General features: G+C 44.0%; 1 protein-coding gene across 1 annotated transcript in view; it reads right to left on the bottom strand.

Moving 5' to 3' along the window:
• ADAMTSL1 (ADAMTS like 1) overlaps positions 1-23290 on the bottom strand; it is a 611419-nt gene extending 588129 nt beyond the window's left edge. Inside the window, exon 1 of the mRNA XM_067553131.1 lies at positions 22805-23290. Within this exon, the coding sequence (XP_067409232.1) occupies positions 22805-22888 (84 nt within the window). The 5' untranslated portion in view covers positions 22889-23290. The remainder of the gene's footprint in view (positions 1-22804) is intronic.
• Between the last annotated feature and the right edge of the window lie 285 nt (positions 23291-23575).

The raw sequence follows: 23575 nt of genomic DNA, 5'->3' as shown, positions 1-23575 counted from the left end.
TTCTTCACACATTCATGCATACAGACACAACTATTTCCTCTGAACATATATTTCAAGGCATAATTTCTTTTTTATTCTGAACTGCAGCTTTGGTTTCCCTTGTGAATTTGGTCAAAAGTACTGTGTGAAGAATGTACAGCTGAGAACACTTCTATTACACCATAAAATATGCATAAAGCATGAAGATACATTTGACAGGATGCAATATAAGAGAATATAAAATGTCCCAGAAAGCAAACGAAACAAGTATCAAAAGCTAATATAAGTTCTGATCTATCCCTTTTTTTAGGCCACTGTCTCCTCAATTTCTAAGATTTTACACTTTAACCAAATATTTTAATTGCTAAGTGCAGTTTTGAATAGAAATGACTTCAATAAGGCAGTGGGAGGAGGGGGGAATTGACCATTTGCCCATGATTGCAAAGTTTCAAATCTTTTGTGATTGGGACAGGAAGTTTCAGAAGATGGGAGGAGGTGGAGTGAGAAATTCAGCTCATTGCCATATAGATACAGATGGGTGAACTGTCAAGACTTAGTAGGATCTGGAAACCTAAGTAGCAATATCAACAGCTGGGAAGGACACCAGAGTGGCAGAGTGAACTGGGAGTCTGGGCAGAGTGCCACAGCCAGAGATCCCAGAAAAAACTAAACACAGATAACAAAGACAGGAGGCACTGGTGAACTGGGTAGTAAGATGGCAGTGATTGGCTAGACTGTATATGGCCTCACATCCCAAGGGCTCTAGAGAAAAACAGTCGTCTACTGCCATCTGAAAGGGGCAAAATCCCCCAAAAGACTGATTCCCGGCAAAAGCAAACAAGGTATTGCAAGTCAGCCTTGGGGAGAGCAGGCATGGGTAAACCTCATGGGAAGCCCATATGAGAAAGATTTAAGGGATTGTGTGTTTAAGAGAATAGTAAGCGCACAGACCTTAGAAAGACATTTAACTCCTGATTAGGAGACTCCTGTTTTGGGCAGTCCCTAGTACAAGGGAAGAGAAAATGTACACCAAAGTCTTGTGAATTGAGCCACTTGGCATTCCGGCCAAAGAAAGCTACATGGTACCATATCAGATGTGGAATTTCCATGGTGAAAGCTAGGAGATGCTCCAGACCCAGGTGTCTCCCCCTATAGGGCATAATCTCAAAGAGAGGTTGAAAAACTGCTATATTATAATGGAAAAACAAAGAGGTGCTGAGGAAAACAAGTGGAGGATACCCAGATGACAAGCTTTAAGTTTAGCTACAGGCACATAAAACTTAAGGACCAAAGCCTTATTGCTCTCTAGACCATGATCCAGAAAAGTACCCAGGGATATTGTTAGTGCCAGAGACCTCCCCTTAAAGTTATGCACATGCTTAAGTGCTTCACTGGCTCAAGGTCTACCAATGGGATGGTCTCCGGGGTGTGCACAGGAATTTAAATTTGATCCTTTTTGGAGGGGCACATTCTGTGACAGGAGTTTGCTCTCCCCTTCTCCCCCACTCCCATCCCCACAGCCTCAGGGACGAGCTCACTTTTCTCCCCCAGCCAGACCTTGCACTTCCCTCCCCACCCTGACCTGTCACTGGCAGGAGCTCACTCTTTCCTCCCGGGCCAGAGAAGTTCTGTGCCTCCAACGATTATTGGAGGGGCAGTGCCCCTGCTTGTCCCACCTTGTGCACAGTCCTGCATTTCAAGCACTAGACCTGAAGATACTTGTGGGGCAAAGTTATGCTTTCACCTGCCCCTTTTGGACTGCTAGGACTTAATCTGTGACTAGCCTTTTCTACAACTATAATGGAAGAAACACTTCTGCAGCTGTTTTTGAAAACATTTTAGGTATTACCAGTATTTAAAATATGGGAGTAAAATTTGAGTCAAGAATTTATAGACATTTGAAAAAGTATATAATACACATATATAAATTTATTATGTCAGGTTTTATATTAGTATGCATTTTATCAAAAAACAGATTTTTCATATACCCTATGTATTTTAAATATTATTTCAAAAGCGGAAATGAGCAACCACATAATATTTAAAATATTATTTATACACTGAAGGTATCTTAAGTATAATTTTTAAAGTACATTTCTTCCATATGGGTAAGATTTTTGTATTTACAGAGTGGATGTACCTGTTCCTTTCTACTAACCAACGGGTAAGTAAGAGGACTGCAGTTCTCCTACCCTGCTAAATATTGAGGGGGAGCCCCCACTCCTTTCTCCAGCTTGAGGGAACAGGACTTTCTATGCTTTCTGGTAACGACTTGCCAGGGACTTGAAAATAAGATGGAAGCAGCTGGTGTCTGGCTGAAGAGTTTCTGGGGCTCCCAACCTTTCCCACCAGTAGATGGAGCCACAACAGTACCTGATGGGGGAATAAGTCGGATCCCTATTCATCTCCTCTAAAGCAGTGGGGTTTATATCAGTACACATCCTCCATCAGGGCCAAGGCTGAATAGTGATGTTTACAGAGGGAGGGGAGGGAGTACCAGGGAGTCCCCCTGCTTGGCTCTACATGCTCCATCCACATGCACAAATACTTTCTTTTCGCTTGCCTGACAAGGGACCTGTTTGGGGACACAAACCCCTTTTATTAGATACCATTCTTCCATTGTCTCTATTCTCTTCTTCTGCTACCACAAGATGATGCAGCAGCCGAGAATGCTGTATCCTTTGAGGACAGCTACCAGAACTGGGGTGTTCCAAATCCTATTCTGATGTACTATCACCGCTGCTACAGGCCCTAGTAAAATCCTTTTGCAATTTATTGTGTGCAAGTATTACTGAGCATCCATCGGCTGCTGGAACCTACAGGGCAGGGGTAGTAAGTAGGCAGACCACCGGCCGAATCTAGATCACCAGATGCTTTTGAACAGACCCCAAAAATCTTTTTATTCACTTATTTTTTATTTTCTCTGGAATCTGGACCTTGACCAAGAAATTTGGACTTGACAAAAGATAATCGACTACCCCTGCTATAAGGCCTACTGTTCAAAGCACTTTCAAACCCATGTTACAATTAGCGTGTTGCCTTGTGACAGCACACCTCTCACCGCTGGTATGGCACCTCCTCATGGCTGTTCTGGGGAACAGCTCACCAGGTCAACACCTCTGCCGGCGATTGCATGCCATCACTCTGTCTCTCTTTGCCCATCTGTAGCCCCTCTCACTCTCCAGGAATCTTTCTTACCCATCTTTACCTTCACATTTTCTTGCTTTTATGGCTCTAATTCAAACCCTTCAAAGTTATTTTAAACGAACTCTTAGGTTTTCCTTTTTATGTTTTCATCTAAATATAGGCCCGAAGTCACATAAATGGAATGGTTTATAGGTGTAATATATTTTGCAGTAGTAAAACTGCTTGAAAAAGGATGCAGTAAATATTCATGTTCACTGCGTTCCAGCATACAGAAGTCTTTAGAAGTGATCAGTGAAAACATGTTTGAAGTGTCATTGTAGCTGTGTTGGTCTAAGGATATTAGTGAGAAAGTGGGTGAGGTAGTATCTTTTATTGGATCAACTTCTACTGGTGAAAGAGACAAGCTTTCAAGCTGCACAAAAGCTCTTCTTCAGGTCCAGGAAAGGTACTCAGGGGATCTAAACACGTCAGTCCACATTCTGGAAATCCAGAAAAAAGGCTGTGCCCCCCCCCGGTATTTCAAGGATCTTATTAAAATATCAGGTTTCATTCTGTCCAATCAGCTATATCACAGGGGAAAAGTGCCAATGTTAAAGCCGTGACAATATTACACAACAGGAGTAGCTGCTCCACAGTAAAGGTTGAAAATGATTTCTCACTCTTAGCCTGAAGTCCAGTTTCTCCAGAAGATATAGAAATCCCATTGGAATATCACTCCCCACCTTATGCTAAGATAGAATTTTTCATCAAAGTTTGGGGGAAGTTCAGGAAAACAAATATGAAAGTGATAGTGTTTTAAATTCTCCCTTTTAGTTTTTTGACACACATCTTAAACTGAATCCAAATTACAACCTTAAATGAATTTTGTTTAAAGATCACCTCTTCCTCATGACATGGGGGAGGTCCCATCTTAACCTCTGTCTCTCTCACATCTTGCATGCAACGATATGCAATAAATCATATTAGATAATAAGAGCTCTATTATCTCTTATTAGATAATACAAGATAATAACGTAGGCATGTATTATTAGATCCTCTTCTCCAGTTCTACAAGGACCATTCAATCTCATGGAGAAATTATGTGCTTTCACAAAGTGCACTGGACAGTTACCCTTTAGAGAGTCAGTACTGGAGGGAGGGATTTCACATACTCCAGGATTTTATAACACTATGGTGCATCTGCTCCAGAGCACTAAGATGTTCAAGCAGCACACAAGCAGGATCCCAGAGAAAGTCATCTTCATTGGAACCAAGATAAAGTGTGGGGAACAAGCCATTTAGTCTAATCTTCTACACAGAAGTCTTGGAGAAACCTAAACATGAAACATGGGAGAGGACACCCTCTTGAGGGAAGAGACAGTCACTGGAAAGGCAAAGTAAAACAACTGCCAAATCTCTTCCTTTAGAATCAAAGAGATGGTCAGTGGCTCACTAAACTTCACCACACAGAGACTTGTGAGACAAGGCCACAAAAGTTCTGTAAGCAAACATGTGTAAACTGATCACTTCTAAAGACTTCTGTATGCTGGAACGCAGTGAACATGAATATTTACTGCATCCTTTTTCATTAGAGGTATGGCCTCCAGGTAAGGGTTGAGGCTGCATTAGCAGGTCATTGTAGGGAAGCTTACACTGCTGTGGTCCCTGCTGTACTAATTAGAAACACAAGAATCACCATACTGGATTAGATTAGAGGTCAACCTAATCCAGTATCCTATCTCTGCCAGTGGCCAGCACCAGATGCTGTAGAAGAAGGAACAAGAAACCTCACCGTAAACTCATGTGGGATAATCTGCCCCCCATGAAAGTCTCAACCTAATCCCTGTTTGAAATTAGTTTAAACCCTAAAGCATGAAGTTTTATAGCCCTTCCAAAACTTTTGTTTTAGCATTAACTAGAACAACAACTCTGGACATTTTTGCTAACCATATAGATTCTGAATGCCTCTTTAAATCTTGCTAAATTCTCAGCTTCAATGACATAACATAGGAAGGAATATCACAGCAAGGAACCCAAGAGTGTTCCAAGAACATGAACTGATCTAGCCAATTGTATGTATGTTTGACCAACAGAGACTGCACTGTGGCCGCAAACTCTTGGAAAAACTTTTCTGTTTCAGTATTACCTCCATCTTGGGTTCAGCTTCCGTCAGTCATTCTTCATCCATGAGCTAATCTCATTCAAGCACTGGGCCACCTTGGTGATAGTGCTGATGCTGAGTTCTAACATACCAGCATCAGCAAGTAATGCTTTCCACCATCTCTTCTTCACTAGAAAACACCATCCCAACCCAGCAAATGAAGACCTGGCACCAGTTATTCATGCCTTCATCACATCTTGGCTGTATTACAGTAATGCAACCAACCTGGGCATGAAGCCTTTAGCATCTCAGACTCCCAACTAGTAAATAAATAAATAAATGCTGCAGCGTGTCTTCTCGGCAATACATGCTACAGTGAGCATATCAAAACTGTCCTTCACTCTATATATCGACTTCCTGTAGAAACTCAAAACAAGTTCAAGGTCTCAGTCCTTATCTTCAAACCACTCCATGGCCTGGAACCAGAATATCTGGAAAAAAAGGTGTCTAAAATTTTAGGATGAAGACCGTGGTTGACAACTGTGCTTCTGTGGCATAATGGAACTCTCCATAATAAGAGTAAAGCTCATCTGTGCAGGAGACAGAACCTTCTCCAAGTGTGGTCCCTGACTTTGGAATGAACTCGTCCAAGAACAAAAGGACCACAACAAACCTCACTACTTTCCACATCAAATGCAAGGCACAGCTCTTGGATGTTGCCTTCTCTAATACAAACACAAAGCAATAAATATATTTATATTTTAAAAAAACCAAAAACAAACACATGCTCTTAAACAAACCACTCCATTGCACATGCTTCTCCCTTTAGGGAGAGGATGAGAGAACAGAAAGTATGACAGTGTTTAGTCAGATTGCTCAGTGCACTACTGAAAGTTGCTCAGATGCTACGGTGAAGAGCACATTAGAAAAACCTACATGGAATAGATGTCTAACTTCAGAGCTGACAATTGATGCCCTCTCAATTTAATGTCTGGCATTGGTTCTGTAAGCGCCAAGCTAAGATTTCTGCTTCTCTACTCGACTGTTCATTTTATTACCACCTCTTCCTCCCAACATCCTCACACATTTCTCTGTTTCATCGGCTTTGTATCTCCAATCTGACATGTACATGGTCTTTGTTACTTATCCATTCAATACCTACCAGAATGGGGCCCTCATCCTTGACTGAGGTCCCTAAGCACTACTGCAGTAAAGAGAGGCTGAGATTTTCAAATGGGCCTAAAGACAGGTTTACACTTAAAATGCTGCATTGGCGCAGCTGCATTGGTACAGCTACACAACTGTCACACACAGCTGTAGCACTTTAATGAAGACACTTTAATTCGACAGGAAAAAGTTTCTCCAGGGGTTTAGTTAATCTATCCCCGCCAGAGATGGTAGCACTGTCTACAACAGCACTTAGGTCAGTATGATTACATCACTCAGGGGTGAGGATTATTCACTTCAGTATAACTATGTTGCTCAAAGGTGTAATTCTGTAGTGTAGACCAGGGCTAAGAGAGCTGGGGTCCCAAACCCCATTGACTTTCAACATAAATCGAGCACCTAGTCCCTCGGACCCCTTTAAAAATCCACCTAATTACCGATTAAACCCTTTTTACGTGACAGCCTCTACCATTGCTAGCACTGATGGAGTTGCAAAGTGGGGAGCTATAGATTCTAAGTTTGCCAGTGGAGATTCAACCCAGTTGTATCAATCCAGTACCTTCCACAAATACTGATTTCATTTTAAAAAGAAAAAGATTTTTCCCTATTGCTATCATTTTCCTGTTCCTTGATACATAATGAAATGTTCTCCATTCAAAATGCCATGTTCTATTTTACAAGGAGCACAAATTAGAAGCCAAAGCAAGAGGACATTCTAATATGGGATTCAACTAGGCAGAAGCCCTATGTCTCAGAAAGCAAAATAACATAATAGTGACCTTTTTCCATAGTGCTAGTGCACACTGCTGTCAAAAGGATGTGCATTGGTGTGGTTCTTGTCTAGGGAGGTTTCCCCTGGGAACACTGTAACCTTTGTACCTTGAAACAAACTGAACAAGCACACACACACACACACACACACACACACACACACACACTGCGAGAGAGTGGGCATTGATGCTAAGAGTGCCCGAGAACAAACACAGGATGGAGAAAGGGCAGGAACATTCTCATAATTAAAATGTAAATACAGCATCAGCAACTGGATAAAAAGAAAACAAAGCGCTTTCCTGCCTGCATGAAACCTGTGAGGTGACACTTTCAAATTTTCTATTATATTTTTAAAAAAGCCAGATTAACTTTATGTCATTTCTATTTCCACATAGCTCATGCCAGCACACTAGCCTGCTATTGTAAGGTACTCACGACCTCCTCAGTTCTCCATCTATAAAATGGGGTAATAGCACTTCTCTGCTTCACAGGAGTGTTGCAAGGATATATATTTTAATAACTGTGAGGCACTCAGATACCATGATATTGGTGGCCATGTAAGTTCTAAAACAGAAAGATAAATTCCACCTTATTGCACTTCCTGCGTGCATGTACTTTTTTCTGGCTGCTGCTCTGAATGTGTATCCCATACACATTTAGGATGGAATGAGACAACTATTAACAGAAGTTTTAAGAGACCATCTAGTTAGACAAAATTTGGTTACAAATTTAAAAAAAAACAAAGTATGTACAACTATGCAACACAAAAATTGTAAAATTAAGTGAAAACAAACATTTCACTGTTTAATCATTTGAGCCCAATTACACTATCAACCTCAGACTCTACAGAAGTTTTCCAGTTTTATACAAAGGGCAGCATTCTCCAAGAAAGATCATCAGTTTTCAGCACCCTGAGTATTCATCTCAAACGTCTTCATTGTAGGCACTTGGCACCTCTCAGGACTTGGTCATATAGGGGTCAGATGTAAGCCATTTAAGTAAAAGGGTTGAAAAGTATAAAGCTGCCTGGAACTTGGAGAATCTCAGAGAAAGATTTAAATCATGAAGTCTGGAAAGCACTTTTCCTCAGAGCAAACACCGCCTTCAATTAACCATTCCAGCATCGTATAGACATTCTGTAGATAATTTACTAATTTATTTTAAGTGGATTCCAAGGGTTTACCTCTTGACAGCCATCCGATACCAAACAAAATCTATAAATGCACTGTACAGTTCACAGGTGAAGCACTGTCCAAACCATCAGGTGCCTCACAAGAAGCCAGGCACTATCCAGTGCCATTACCGAAGAGCTAAAGTTTAGAAGTAAAGATGAATAAGAGGGAGCATGCCAAATATGGGGCTCTTGTTCCAATTTAGGGCTGTGCAGACATAGTGCCCAGTGCTACAAACATTTAATCATGTGTTTAACTTTACTGCTATGATTGGTTTCATAGACTTTGCTGGGATCATCCACAACTAACGTTAAACTCAAACACTTAAATCACTTGCAAGATCAGGGCCACAGTGATTTGGCGGGAGTCGGGGAGAAGAAGAGAAGGTTTAGGAGAAGTTATTTGGAATTTAATTCCAGGCTTTTTGGTGACCCCATCTTCTTGCTTTGTGTGATTGTCGTAGATCACACCCACTCTACAGCACTCCTTCGTGTTCTCCACATATAATGCATGTAGTAGGGCCATGGCCCTACAGCCAGGGTCTCTCTAATGTCTGGCCCCCACTGTAGGTGCTACAATGTCTCTGTCTTTCACCTCACCAACTCAACAGTAACCCAGGGGCCAGTCCTTTAGTAACTGGGTGGCTGGAGTCTAAGTCATCTTCTCTCCCCATAAATTTTATCTTAGTCCTGACCCTTCTTTCAGGATCCAACTTCCTTCAGTCTAGACCTTCTTCGAAGGCCTAATTTCACTTTAGCTCTGGCCTTTTGTCAGGGCTCACTGCCCAGAGATGTTACTCTCCCTTATGCCCCATCTTTCTCTTCTAAGCCTCCTCTTCTGACTCACTACCATTTCCACCACCTACTTTTAATTCCAATACTTCCTCTCCTTGAGTGCTCTCTCCTCCTAAACCACACCCACCCTTGGTGATGGCCAATTACATTAACCCTTTTAGATGATCCTCATGTCTTAATTACCATTTGTTAATCTTTTATTAGCCCAGTCCCAAGATTATTCCATCTATCAGAGATGGAGAGAAGTTAAGCCCTGTAAAGATTCTACACCACCCCATGACAGTAACATTTTGCAAAAGTGGATTTATATATGGAAACATGCACACACACAAACAACAAGCAAAAAAAACCCAAACCACACCCCCCAAACATCTTTCCTAATATCAGGTGCTTCTAATTTTAAAAAAAGAGAACCTATCAAAACAAAAGTTTCAGATGATGATACTTTCATAAATGGAGGCAAACCTGGGCCCAGTTTCACTCAACAGTGGTCATATTTGCCACTCACATCCTTCTAGTTGAACAAGAAGCCATGAAGTGTGAGATATATCATGAAACTGGACCAGCTTTCACAAAACTGAAAAGAAACATGAAAACCGTAGTCATTTTACAAACATGCTTTCCATTTTCCCACCAGTAATTCCCTAGAATGAATGTGTATTCATTTCCACATGCAGGACTGTCTTCTGCTCTGTGTTCCACTCACCAACCAATCACAAAACAGCAAAGTTATAAACACCAATTTTTAACAAATCTAAAAAAAGCATGATGTCATCCATCCATCCAAAGACTCTCCTCTGCCTAACTCCCCACCCCAGAACACAAGGCCAGATATTTATATGGAAAAAAGGGAGGGGTACTTTTCACAGTTATGTAGCATGACCCAGATGTTGGCCAGGCATCTCTTTGGAAGTTAATACAGCTTAAAGCTAGACTGGCTCCCCCACCTTCCTCTAAAAAAATTAACGATGGAAATAAAAAGAAAACGTGTGCAGCCGTGGAGGGCCAGTTTTGGCTATGAGAGCTACACAAAGGTAGTGAAATTCATTTAAATGAAATCTGTCTTCCATGTCAGCTCTCCACAGAAAGCAGACACCTGTGCAATCTAAAGAAAGGATTCTGCAGGCCGTGTGTATTAGACACAATGGAGACATTATAATCACATCAAAATCTACGAACAGGAAATTCAGTCTAATACAGGGTACGGACATCATACATATAAAAGTATATGCTAAGCTAAGTGAAATAATTATTGGCAATTTTGCATAAAGCCATTCTCCCATTATTAAACGCCTCATTAAAAGAGCTCACATTCATGTGGTTAATTTAAAAAAAAAGTTTGTGCATGGAAATTCTGGAAACATTTTGTCAAATCAAAAGCAATGGCATCAAGCTAGATTCCATGACCCATATCTAAGACTGATGTAATGCGGTCATTATTTATAGCACGCGGCCTCATAAGACTGAACTTGCATCCATGCTTCAGCTTGAATGGGATTTGTTTCCAATGATATCCATCAGAGAAAGATGGGAAAGGCCTGTCAGACATCCAGTCCATCCTCTTGCCAGCTCAGAATTCTTCTGTACAATGTATAGATGCTACTACTTTGTCCAGTCTATATTCTAATAGGATTAAAACAACTGGTTTTCCACTATTTCCCTTAGAAGGGCTATTCCACTGTGTAATAGAGCTCAGTGTTTGAACCAAGCCAACATCTTTGTTATCTGAATTCCAAATGACAAATTTTTTTTCCAGTTTCAGAGAATCTCATCATGAGTCTATACAATTTATGAATCCTGGCTGATACTATGAAATTATTACTATGAAAATTGCTATATGCACCTCTGTACATGTATCTACCTTGAATGGGAAGGGCTGTGTCACTTCTCTGCCAAATCAGAGACAATAGTGGTCATTAGCCATCAGCAGCCATTTATTCAAGGTAAGGGACCTTGGGAGGATGGGTTTGCCAGAGCAGGGGAAAAGACACTTCCTCCTCCTGTCTGAAGGGAAAAGCAGTGAAAAGTTCCCAAACAGAACAAAGACAGGTGACGAAAGCAAAAGGTTATAAAATGACCCACAGGAAATTTGGGCAGTAGAAGGGGAGAGGACAGACTGGCGAAGGTTAGAGGTAGCAAAGTGACCTAGGAGAGTGGATCCATGTTTCAGAAGAGAAGTCAGATGGCTGCAGGGGAAGGATCCTGAATCCCACAGAAGGCCTTATCCTCAGCCTAAAGAATGCTCTGGGATGGCGAGGAAACAGACAGGGAAATGCATGCAAGGTTTATTATTTTTGTATAGACCTGTGTATTTCTCATGTGATTAGGTAAAGCACAATACAGTGCTGGACTTCTGTGCAAACTACCTGTATCCTGTGGTCTTTCGAAGAGGTAACCCAGAAGGCTCACATCTTTGGGTGGAGTTCTGGGAGAAGGTATGCTTCAGCCAGAGGCCACTCAAGACAATCTGCTGCCGTAAGCCAAATTTCAGTGTGGTACCTCCATGTTGAACCCACATGCAGTGGGCTAGGCGGTATACAGAGACCAGAGCTGTATGGTTCACTGGGCAGGTGGTGAGGCACAATGGGGAGAACTCTATACAGTGTGGGGAGACAGCTCTGTGCAAGGGGAAGGGCGCTGGTGCTGTGGCAGTTGAAGTGTGTGTGTGTGCTGGTGACAGAGACAGCTCTGGGAAGGCAGTGTTGGTGGTGGCAGGAGAAGGCCGGCCCATAAGCATTCAAAAAGTAAGTAAGTAAATAAGTTTTTTAAATTGTTTCCTCCAGCAAACTGCCACCCTAGACACCTGCCTAGTTTGCCTATAGCTAGAGCGGCCCCTGGTTTAAGCTATAATCTGAGGGCCAAGCACTGGTTCCAGGGGCTGGGCAGGGAACCACCTGGTCTCTGCACCCCAAGAGTATGCCTAGGGATCCCAAGACAGGGACAGTACCTGGGTTCTGTTAAGACTCCAGAGGTTTAACACACCTGGGATCCAGCAGTTGAGCTCCCTCAGCAGTCTGATTAGCCACCAGCAGGGGGAGCACAACCAGATCTGTGACTGTGTCAAATCCAAATATGAAGCTATTTTTCTAAGCAATTTAAGATCTCCAAAGCAGACTTTCTCGGTGTATTTCCAGAAGATTCTATTCTGTCTCTTCCCCACCTTTGTCCCTTTCAAAACATCTCCCTGAGTATATATGTAGGACAATTATATTGACTGTACAATAACCCTCCCAAAGGGCATGCAAAATATATAAACACACAAGTCTGGGCAGGCTTTAAAGAATGATTCATTTGATAGGGTCAGTGATTTCACTTAGATAAGGTATTCTTTACCTGCTCTTATAAACGCCAGGGGTACGTGCTGTTAAAGACATGTCATGTTTCACCCCAGAGGTGGCTGCATTTCAGATGTGCAAAGTGCTTCAAGAAACACGATGCAAGGAGCTATATGAAAAGTGTAAAACAGTAAGTGAATACTTAAAATACCAGCATGTTTGATTTCCTTTTTTGATCACAAAGCAAAGCTGCATGAACAATGTATATTTTATGCAATTTTGCTGAAGAGCCGCAGCCTTAAAGCATGGTCTACTATGGAAAGTCACTAAAATATGCCATTATAGGACTCCACATTTATGATGTCTCCGTATTAAGTTGGTTCAGCACCTGCCAGAGCTATAGCCACTACCTCAGTCTGAGCCGACAACCAAGCTGAATTTTGTTTTCCTCAAGCATAGTAATAAATGTCACTCAGAACAAACTAGGTCTTCAGTTATACCTATGTAGCTGCCCTAGACTTCACAGGGCATGTAGAGGTTGGCCATTTAAAAAAAAAAAAGAAAAAAAAAAAAAGACATTTTTCCAGAGAAGAACTACATTTTAATACAAAAAATGTTTATATTCATGGGAAGGAATTTGGGTGGACAAGAAATTGGGTGGAACAGGGTATCTTGACCATTAAAAGAAACTGGGATGAGCTCTCCTGTTCCAGACCAGGGTCTCCCAGTGGTGGAGCAGCATATGGGGAGCTATAAAAGATTACTCGGGAGTCACAGCAGATGGAGTCAATTAGGAGAAAGGCAGGAGAAGAGAGCTGCCCCAAACAGAAGGTGATTCATGGGAGAAGGTTGAAGGCAGGACAGCAGAAAGAGGTTTGTTGGATGGCTCTAGGCCAGAGAGGACAGAAGGAAGCGGGAGCAATGGATGGCCTTCCCCCACTGATGGTTCCTCGCTGGAGAGCCGGACCGTGAAGAACACTGAGCAGGCTAGGAGGAGTGAGAGATGCTCCCCTGGCAAGGGTGCTCCCAGCAGAGAGGCTATGGGAGTTTCCAGTGGGAAGAGCAGCGTGGCACCTCAGAAGGAAGGGCTGGAGTGGTTCTCCTGGCAGAGTGACAAAAGCAGCTGGATAAGGAACCTAGTTATGACAGAAGACATGGTGAGCATGAGGATTAGATGCGCTAGGCTAACATGGACTATATTTTGGGACTTTTCTTATGGACTATTTGCACTGTGTTTTGTTAATAAGCTATGTAGATGGAGTAGAAGACAAGCTTGAATGGAGTTACTGGGGACCCAAAAAGGAAACTGCGGCAACAAGACACCTGCAGGGCTGCCATGAGTGGGAGCCTGAAAAGAGGCCATAAGTTTACACTGGATAACAAGATTAACCAAATCTAGGTTACCAAAATTGGTGTAATCACTTTTGACTTAAGAGTGTGTCCTTTGCAATCAATGCTCCACTTTACACTTTGAAGGAGATAAGACATAGCACTCTGAATTCGCACATATTAGCCTGACAATATTGCTAACCCAGCTATTGTTGGAAATAGAGAAGAGCAACAATATGTTTTGCTCTCTGGCAGTCAAGTCCTGAAGTAGGAATCCTATAAATGCCAGTGCTGAATCAAATCCTGTATACACATGCAATCTACTCCTACGCCAAAGGAATAGGAGCACTCAGAAATTAGACAAAGAGGATGCAGTAATATCCTTGCAACGGCCACAGTTCATTTGTCTGAAAAAACTAGAGACTGAAGCAGGGCTCCCACATGAGGGAGGGGGGGGAAGAGTACACTTTACTGGAGCCCGGAGGTCCTGGGGCCTAAATCAGGCTGCAACCCCCATTACCATGAGGAAAAAAAATTTCATGGCTCATGAGATTAGATGTATGGGATGAAGGATTGCGGTATGTGTGTGGAAGGGGGCCAGTCTTACAATTTTGTACTGGGCCTGAAAAAAATTATGCTTGGGCCTTGTACTGAAGACCAGGTTATGATGTATGAAAAGTGTTTGAATTTAGTTCTTGCATACTTTCTCTGCTGTACAAAAATTTGACACTTATAATTCTGCATAAATCATGCGCGGTCTGTCGATCAGACATGCATATTGACCATTCACATTCAATCTTCAATTTACACACCTACTTCCCCCACTCAGGTTTGGAGAATAGTATCCATATACTGCAGTTTTCAGTATTGGCCAATATCTCCCCTGCCTTTATTCCCTTATTGAATGTTGTTGATTTGGCCAATTTCCTCAGCACGTGCAGCAATGGAGGAATTTGAGACTGTAATCCATTTAAAGGCAGGGATTTTTATTATTCAGCTTACATCAAAATCTATTACAGGTAGGATACAAGTAAAATACAGCTTTCAAGTGTGAGCACCAAGTTTGCACCAGACAAATCCCTTAAATCTTCCTTTCAATTTAAATTAAAATAATTTATTTCTTAGTTCAGGGAAGTATTGTTTGTTTCTCTTAATTAAAAATAGTAATGTTCTTGAGGTGCAAAATAAAATGTGTCCTTTGAGTAACATCTTCCCCACTCCAAGAGAGTTAGAATCATCCCTTTGACAAAAAGATTAGGAGCTGCTGAGAGATTAAAAGGCTAACACTTTCCTCGATACAGTTTTTTAATCTTTTATGTGGGGTTAACACCCCAGGTGGGAGCCTGCACATTACTTTACAAAATAAAGATTTTTAGAGTCTTGCCCAAACTCCTTGATGTGCTCCATCCCTAAACCCAGAAAGCAGATGGAAATGTTTTGTTCTGGAATAGGCAAGTAAAACAGATCGTCAGAGGTTGATGAAGCCTATACAACTAAGATATAGGATAGAATTTCACAGCACCCATCCACAGATCCCTTCTGTCCTAAGAAATCTGGCAGCAGAGGAGAAAGCTTGGCATGCTATAGGCCATATTTTACAAATAATTCAACTGGTACTTTGAGTGGTGGGAGGAACTAGTTTCTGTTTAATTTTATTTGCACTTCCTAATGTCATGCTCACTTGGAGTTGCCAGCACCTGGAATGCCAGACTGGGTGGAGTATCCCTACCCAAGGCACTACAACTGCAATGGCTACCAGAGCCCTTTGACACAATTTTCCATTATGCTTGGAGCCAGAGGCAGGAACAGAATGGAGTAAAAACTCCTGCTAAGGCCAATAGGGATATTTCTGCATGGAGTGATCTGGACAAGCAGCTTGCTGGGCCACTTATGAGCCAGGGCTGCTCAGCCCCTTCAGTGAGTGGGGACAGTTTGACTCAGGGTACGTCTTCATTGATGGCAGCAAATTCGCCACCGTCAGATTGATCTATCCGGATCGATTGAACAGTCAGTGAAGACCTGCTCAATCGATCCAGAAGTCAACTTGTTAAAACCACCCCCTCAAGTGGCGCAGCGCAGTGAAGACGCCACGCACAACGGAAGTTAAGAAGTCAACGGGTGTTAAGCAAGATACTCTGCGTAGCCTGCATAACTCCCATTGACTGCCGCCGAATTTTAAGGTAAGCGTAGACTCGGCTTCAGAGACAAGGGGCACGTCTGCACTTAAAACATCACTGTAGCACTTCAGTGAAGATGCTACAACGCCAACGGGAGATAGTCTCCCCTTGGCATAGTTAATCCAACTCCACAAGAGGCAGTAGCTATGGCGACAGGAGAAGCCCTCTCATCGACATAGCACTGTCTGCACCAGGGCTTGCATAGGTATAACTGCATCGCTCAGGGCTATGGAGTTTTCATACCCCTACATGACAGTTATTCCCATGTAAGTTTATAGCATAGTTTCTCAACCTGTGGTATGTGTACCTGGGGATACGCAAGACATAGGCAGGGGTACACAGGTAAAAACAGAGTGAAGGGCAGCAGCCGCCGCCTGCTTCCTGCCCAGTCCCAGCTCCCAGCAGGAGGCAGGCAACCCACACAGTGTGATTTGCCCCAGGCCTGCACCCCCCTAGGGACAGCAATGGAGAGTGCAGCTATCCACTCTGGTGGGCCACTTGTGCCTGCTCATACTTCACAAGTTCCTGCCTGTGTAAGGAGAACACCACATGACCCCGCCATCAGGCCATAGTGATTAGCTGGCATTGACCTTTGCTTCTACATGGAGGAAGGGGAGGAGGAAGGAGGGGAGAAAAATCAAGGGGTTTTGTGATCTGTCACAGACACACAGCACTGCAGACTCAGAATTCTCCTGCTTTACGAGAAATACAGTCCTCCAACGGTAAAGGGGGAAAAGATTGTATTTCTCAGAGTGGAAAATTGAGTGCTGGGGTACTTTGAAAATTTTCAGAAGTTAGGGGGTACTTGCTACTTAAAAGGTTGAGAAACACTGGTTTTATAGCATAGACCTTGCCAATGAGACTTGGTTTAATTTCAGTTTTGAGCTTCGAGCGTGGGAGTTGTCAGAGAAGCAGAACAGCACAGGGAGCCTCTGATTAACTCTCTCTATCCACAAAGGAAGTCTTGACCAGCTGCAGGATCTGGTGCTTGGATCAGGCAGTTACAGCCCTGCAGAAACCAGCAGAGATCCAACTCGGTACTGACTGGCAAAAGCCAGTCATGGCCACCATAGCACTCCCACCCAGGGAGCCTGCTAGGAGGCAGGAGAGGACCCTACCTCACCCAGGGACAGGGACAAAGTAAGGGTACCCTCTTTGTTTAGGTTAGCCATTGTTCACAGCTCTGCAGCACTCATCTCAGGACTCCAACCTCTGCATGCCATCTGCCTGAGAAAGTGCCAAGAAAGGAGCTGAGGGTTGGGGAGGTTTGAATGCAGTGGGAATTGGTTGATTGGGTAGTGTTTAGTACTTGTTAGCCAACTCTAATCCTGTCCTTCCCCAGTTCCTATTTTCCTGGTCCTAATAAAGTCCCCCTTTATTATACTGTTGTTTTTAGGTGTGCTATTCCTCTGCTGGGGTTTGTGCTGATGTACTTTTATTGTTTCTTGTGTATTGGGGTTTCTACTCCTCGTCTGGTAGTAGCATTATTCATTTTCCTAAGAGACAGCACCACTTATGTCTTGGGGACAGTGAGGAGTCACCTGGGTAGAGGCATCAGGTGCCAGAAAAAGAACCCAGGATCCAACCTGGGGAGAAACCACTGCAAGTAGCAAACACCAGGGAGGTGCATTAGAAGAGTGGCAAGATAGTATTGGATTCACAAATACTTAACCAAACGAAGTAAAAACAGCATCAAGACACTGAGAACAATGCCACGGGTAGTCTGGCAAGGGACTGCTTATCTAAACATAGCAACATTACCTCAACAGCATCTGTTTAGAGTCTAAAAGCCTCATCAGAACTGGGGCCTCACTGTGTTAGGCGCGGTACAAATATACAAGATAACACTGTTAGTGATACAGTCAAGGAGAGCAGCCTCACCCACTGTTAACATATGGCAAACCTGAGTCTATAAGTAAATTGAACAAGGCAATATGAATGAAATGTCAGAGTGTAGAAACAGTAGCACATATTCAGAACCAAGGAAACCCTAAGAGCTAATAAGTGGCTTAGAAAAAAAAAACTGAGTCCTCCCCTCAGCTATAACTCCTATCATGCATAAAGAATGAAACTATTGAAATTACCATTAGCTCATCTGGTGAAACAGCTGGACACCAAAGATGATTGGCTAACTGGCACAGACCAAATCCATGGGAGTTGGACTAACAAGGCAAAGTATTTTCTCCCCCCCCCAGAAAGTGGTACCTATTACCCTCAAAAGGAATAAAGTAGAATGTCTCAACAGATACAGGGAAGCACAAGTCCTGGGAACAGACTCATGGGCCCACAGCTAGAAGTTTGACCTGTCTGTGGTTTGTCCCCCCACCAGGGGGGCTTCCACTGACTGAAGTGGGGCATTGTGGGACACTGACAACTGAAGCCCAACAGCCCCATGTGGGGCTCTCAGCTGTCCCCCCCTACCACCACCAGCCATCCCTGTGCTGACAGCCAGAGCTGTCAGCCGGACACAGGCTCTCAGCTCTCACTAACTCTGTAGTGTAGACCAAATCTTATAACTTGGCCAAATTCGGGTGGATTTTCACAGAAATGGCAAAAGATACAGCCCTGACACAAAGATCATCCTGTTGCCAAATATCAAGTCCTTGTTCCAAAGCATGGGAGTATTAGAGCTTCTCAAAGAAGAGTCACCAGAACTTTAAGTGACAAGACAATTTGAGTCCAGTTTAAGTTTAGCAAAATTATAAGCAACTGAAAACAGAGTCTCATAGTTGAAACTGTCAGGGAACCTTAATAGTAGATAGTGCTACTAGCATTGCCGACATTAACAGATGTTGCTGTAAAGAGAATGTTCTCCCTCATGGCTCACACCTTCATCTCACAGCATAACAAGATCCCAAACTCGTACACAGTAAAGCTCAAAAGGAAAGGTCACATATGAAAGGAGACAAATGTCTAATTAGATTGTAAGCTTTTCAGAACAGGGAGCATTTTTTGTGTTTGTACAGCACCTTGCACAATGAAATCTTGATCCAGGATTCAGAACCAATATTCTATCATAATTCACACCATACACATACATCAGATTATCCTGACAGATACTAATGATTTGTGAAGCTATGTTCCTTTGTAATAAAGGTAAAATAATCAAGAGGGAAGTTTTGATGTCAAAGTGCTGGCTGACTAGATAAACAATTAAGTTTGCTATCCTCATAGGACTCTGTCTCCAAGTCATTTTAGGAGAGAAACATTGTCTTTACAACATCCTATAATATGTTTTAAGGCTGAAGTAATTTGGTCTTTCAAACCGACTAACTCCCTAATTGTAACATGAGCCACGTCTTCAAAATGTATGGATTGAGAAAGCATCTCTATTGACAGCAGATTACCCTACTTAAAATTGGACCTAGTTTTTAATTATGTCATTCTTCTGTGTAGTGAAATACAAATCAATACATCCTTGGAATAGACTAGCATGAAGTAAATATAGCATGGAAAAGAAGGCAAAGTTAGACGAAAGCGGCAAAAGGTTACAATGGGTAACGTTACTCTACAAGCATCTATACTAAAAAGATGTCCTTCACTCCCCAGAACAACTTCCTATGCCACTTGTTAATATTTTATAATAGTGCCTAGAAGCCGCAATAAAGATCAACCTAGTTCACATATAGCACCTAGCACAAAGTGAGATGCAGTCCTTGCAAAGAGCTTACAGTTTAAATACACAACAGAGAGAGAGGATGGGAAACAAGATGTATAATAAGGCACACAGAGATTAAGTGGCTTGCCTGAAGTCACATAGGACGTCTGTAGCAGAGCCAGGAGTTGAATCCAGATCTCTTGAGTCCAGCACCATAACTATAATACTTTGACAAAGTTAAAGAGAGTCATCTACCTACTTGCTCCCAAAAATCCAGGAGTCAGAAATCTGCTTTTTTGTGTTACCTGCCACTTCCAACCTTCATAATTTCTGGAGGGTTCTTTTTAAACACAATAAACAGTTCAGTTTTATTTTCAGAAGGATGTGAGGAGAGAGAGGACTTTGCATGCTGCCTTTTACCAAAACATGGTATTTTAATACCATTCAAACCCTTGGTTAACAGTCAGGATAGCATTTAATGCAGACAAATCCAAATATTAATATATGAATTATTTATGCAACGCTGAGAAATTGTAAGTTCTTTGAGGCAGGACCATCTTCTCATTGCATGTGAGTTCTGTGCCAAACAAGAACTGGGGACGCTTGCTAACACATTACAAAGAAACAGCAACAGTGTGTTGGGGTGGCCCCAGGAAAAGTTATCCACCAATGCAAACCATCTCTAAATGTAAAATCCAAAGCAGCCATACAGTGAAGAGGCAACGCCAAATTCCACTACTTCAGTTGTTACATTGAGTATCTAAATCAATTTCAATTTAGAGTTAAGTATTCAACATAAAAGCCAAAGAAAACTTCACTGCATTTCTGTTGCCGCTCTAACCCAGAACCTCTGTGCCCTGTAGAACTACTCCACTCTCTTTCAGAGATATGATTGGAATAATTTGAAAAAAGTTGCTTATGCAAAAAGCAAGGAGTTACTTTGATTTGTCCCCCCCCCAAAGATAAGTTGCTTGGAAAGCTGAGACAAATCAACAGAGCAAGAGCAGGTGTGCAGAGGCAGGATAAATAGGGACAGCTCTGAGTGCCAAGAGGCAGATCTGATTGGTCTGGAGGCAGGGCTGAGAAGTGGGATAAGGGAGGGATAGGCACCAGTTCCACTGTGGGAATCCAGGCTAATGTGGCTTTAACAACATGTATAATAAGGTGCAGGGCTTACTTTGCATCTCAAAACAAGTGTCTTCCAGTATCAGTTTCCATATGGTGGTGCCATCTGAAGACATTTACCACAGCAGGCCAATATGTAAGCTCTGTAAGTGTACAATACTATAATAGTAATATTTTGCTCAAATGTACTTTGGTGATGCACTTACAAGCCAATCCAGAGAGGATCACGTGTCTACATCTACACTTCCTTTATTCTGTCTGACACTGTACCTTCTTCACAGGCTCCCCCAGTGCTATCTCCCAAGTCTGGGAAATTAACCTATACCTTAAAAACACAATGATAAGAGATTCACATACATCTGAAAGTGAATTCATTAACTGTTTGTCCCAGAAGCACTGAATGGGGAGCCCCTGTCTTTTTTCCCCGACTACACTCCCTGAAGTAATGGTTGGGCAAGAGTGAATCCATGACTAAGCAAAGTAAACTACTTTGCAGAGCATGCTAGTGGGTGTAAATTATACTCATGAGAAACATTCAGCACATTGCTCTCAGAAAATGAAATACTGATTTGAAAACACAGACAGGATACTACCAGTTATTCTATATCTTGGAAACATTTCCTCCCCACAAGAGAATATAAACCTACACTCCTGACATTAAGCAAAGCTTAGTAGTATGCAACTTTTATTATAAAGACCCTCCCATCCTCTCTTCCTGAGAGTTGTAAAACTAACTTCATTTTGAGTTCCAAAGACTTTTGCTAGGAAAGCATGACTGTAATACAGCACCATTTATAAAAAAGGATTGCACAAAATCAGCCATCACTTAAAGGTGGAAGTGTTAGAACATCTGGCTATAGGTAAGGCAGGGAGGGGATAAGCCTGCAGAGTGTAGTGGTCTGTTTTGGACACAGAAGTTTGTGAAAACTGACTATTAATTTCTTATCTGTATTCTGATAGAGTCCATTATGAGGACTGGGACCCATTGTGGCACCATACAGACAATTTAAGGTCTTTGGTACAGGGACCATGTCTATCTAAGTTCTGTTTTCTACCAGTTCTGGTATCATCTTCATCCAAGCACCCACTAGTATCCATCACTTTCTAGTAGTGCATTAAGCAACCTGACTACTACAATTGGCCACAGGTGGCTCATTTGCTCTCCCCATTGGGAGAACTGTGTTTGCAGTCTCCAGTTTGTTTTGGTAGGGTTTTCTTCGACAAGACACAACCTATTAGCAAAATGTTACATATACAAATACAAAACTAGTTGGCTGCTTGTTCACCTTTATTGCTGGTATTAGTTTCCCCAAACCTATCCATTCCCTGCCTGAGCAGGGAGACCTGCTCTGTCGCGGTTAACCCAGAGTCGTTTCTGCCTGCCTCCCCAAAACAGCAGCTCTGCTCTTGGATAGGATGAGCAGAGACCTGACAACATCACACCCACTGGTGTGCAAGTTTCCAGGTCCAAAGTCTCTGTAAATGCCCCCTCCCCACACCTCCGCTGCTACAGGTGCTGTGGCAACAGCCAGGAAGCGTCTCTGCCTCCCAGCCCAGGAAAGGTGAGGGAAGGGCTCCTGCCCGGCATGGTACAATTGAAGAGGCTGGGTCGCTGGATGCAAGGTGTGAAAGGGGTTGGGAGAAGGCACCTGGGCCAACTCTCTCTGCCCGCCCTGGCTAGGTGAACATGGGTTGGAACAAAACCTGTCCCCAGGAGATGGGCTGCGCGTGCTACCAGAGGTAAGGAGTCGAGTCGCTGGAGCTATGGATGAGGACAGTGGGGAACCCAGCCGCTCCTGCTGCAGCAGTCAGGAGGTGCCGAAGTGCCAGCGCTGCTGCCCGGCGCGTGGGGAAGCGGCGTGGGCAGGAGAAGCAGCAGCAGCTGCTCCGCGCTTAGTCCCACGCGGCGGCGCGAGCCCCGCACAGGGCACAGGGCACCAGCTGCCGGCCCCGGATCCCGCCACCCCCGCTGCTCAGCTCTGCTCAGCCAGAGCCACCCGCGCCCTCCCTCGCGTGGAACCTGCGGCGGGTCTCGGGCCAGAGGGAGGCGGCAGGCAGCCCTCGGGGGAGAGGTGCGGGACAACCCGGCGCTGCAGCCACGCTCCCCCGGCTCGGGGGCTGGAATGAACCGTGCCCACGGGGGCGGCAGAGCCCAGCCCAGCCCAGCAAATGGGGAGCGGCTTCCCTTACCTGCGTGGCGGAGCACAGGAGCCACAAGGTGACTGAGAGGATGGGGGTCAGAGCCCAGCTGCGCTGCCCCCCTGGCGCTGCCATCCTCGGCCCGGGGGCAGAGAAGAGGGACGTCCGCCTGCCAGCCAGCCAGCCAGCCCCCCTCACCTCGGACCTCCTGCCTCAGTCCCTCCCGAGGCGGCGGCGGCTGCTCCGTGGCGCGCTCCGCTTCTGGTGGCGCAGCTCGCGCTCCAAGTGCGGCTGGGGCGCGCCCTGGGTGGCAGCGCTGCCTCTGTCCATGGGGCACGGGCGCGTGCGATGCGCTGCTCGGCCCGGCCCGGCCCGGCTCAGCAGGGCAGGAGAGTGGTGTGGAAACGCTTCCCCCTGCTTCTCCCCTCCTCGCTGTCCGGGCTGCTCGCAGGCGGAGAGCAGCAGACACCGAGCCGCCCGGAGCTGCGGCGGTGTTAATGTCAAGATCCGAGCGCCTACAACACATTGTTACTAAATTTATAAGTTTGCAGGGAGAGCGGGCGGCTGGCCGGGGAGGGACTGGCCCCACCTTGCGCTCCTTAAAGAGACACCGCTGCTTTCCCTGGAGGTCTGAGGTTTTCATCTCACCCACCTCCTAGCCCCCGTCACTCTCCGCTACTTCAGCTCTGCAGCCTCTTCCCCCCCCCCCCCCCTCGCCGACAGCTGAGCTCCCCCTCCTATTGCCTTTCAGCTGAAACAAATCTGGGATTCCAACTGAACTCCACTGGATCCCACAGCATTCCTAGCCAGAAACTGTAATTC

Source organism: Emydura macquarii, unplaced genomic scaffold (genome assembly GCF_026122565.2).
Source record: "Emydura macquarii macquarii isolate MOO-44397 ecotype Brisbane River unplaced genomic scaffold, CSIRO-AGI_Emac_v2 contig_1451, whole genome shotgun sequence".
In the NCBI taxonomy this organism is placed as follows: Eukaryota; Metazoa; Chordata; order Testudines; family Chelidae; genus Emydura; species Emydura macquarii.
This window is presented reverse-complemented; position numbering and strand designations above follow the sequence as displayed.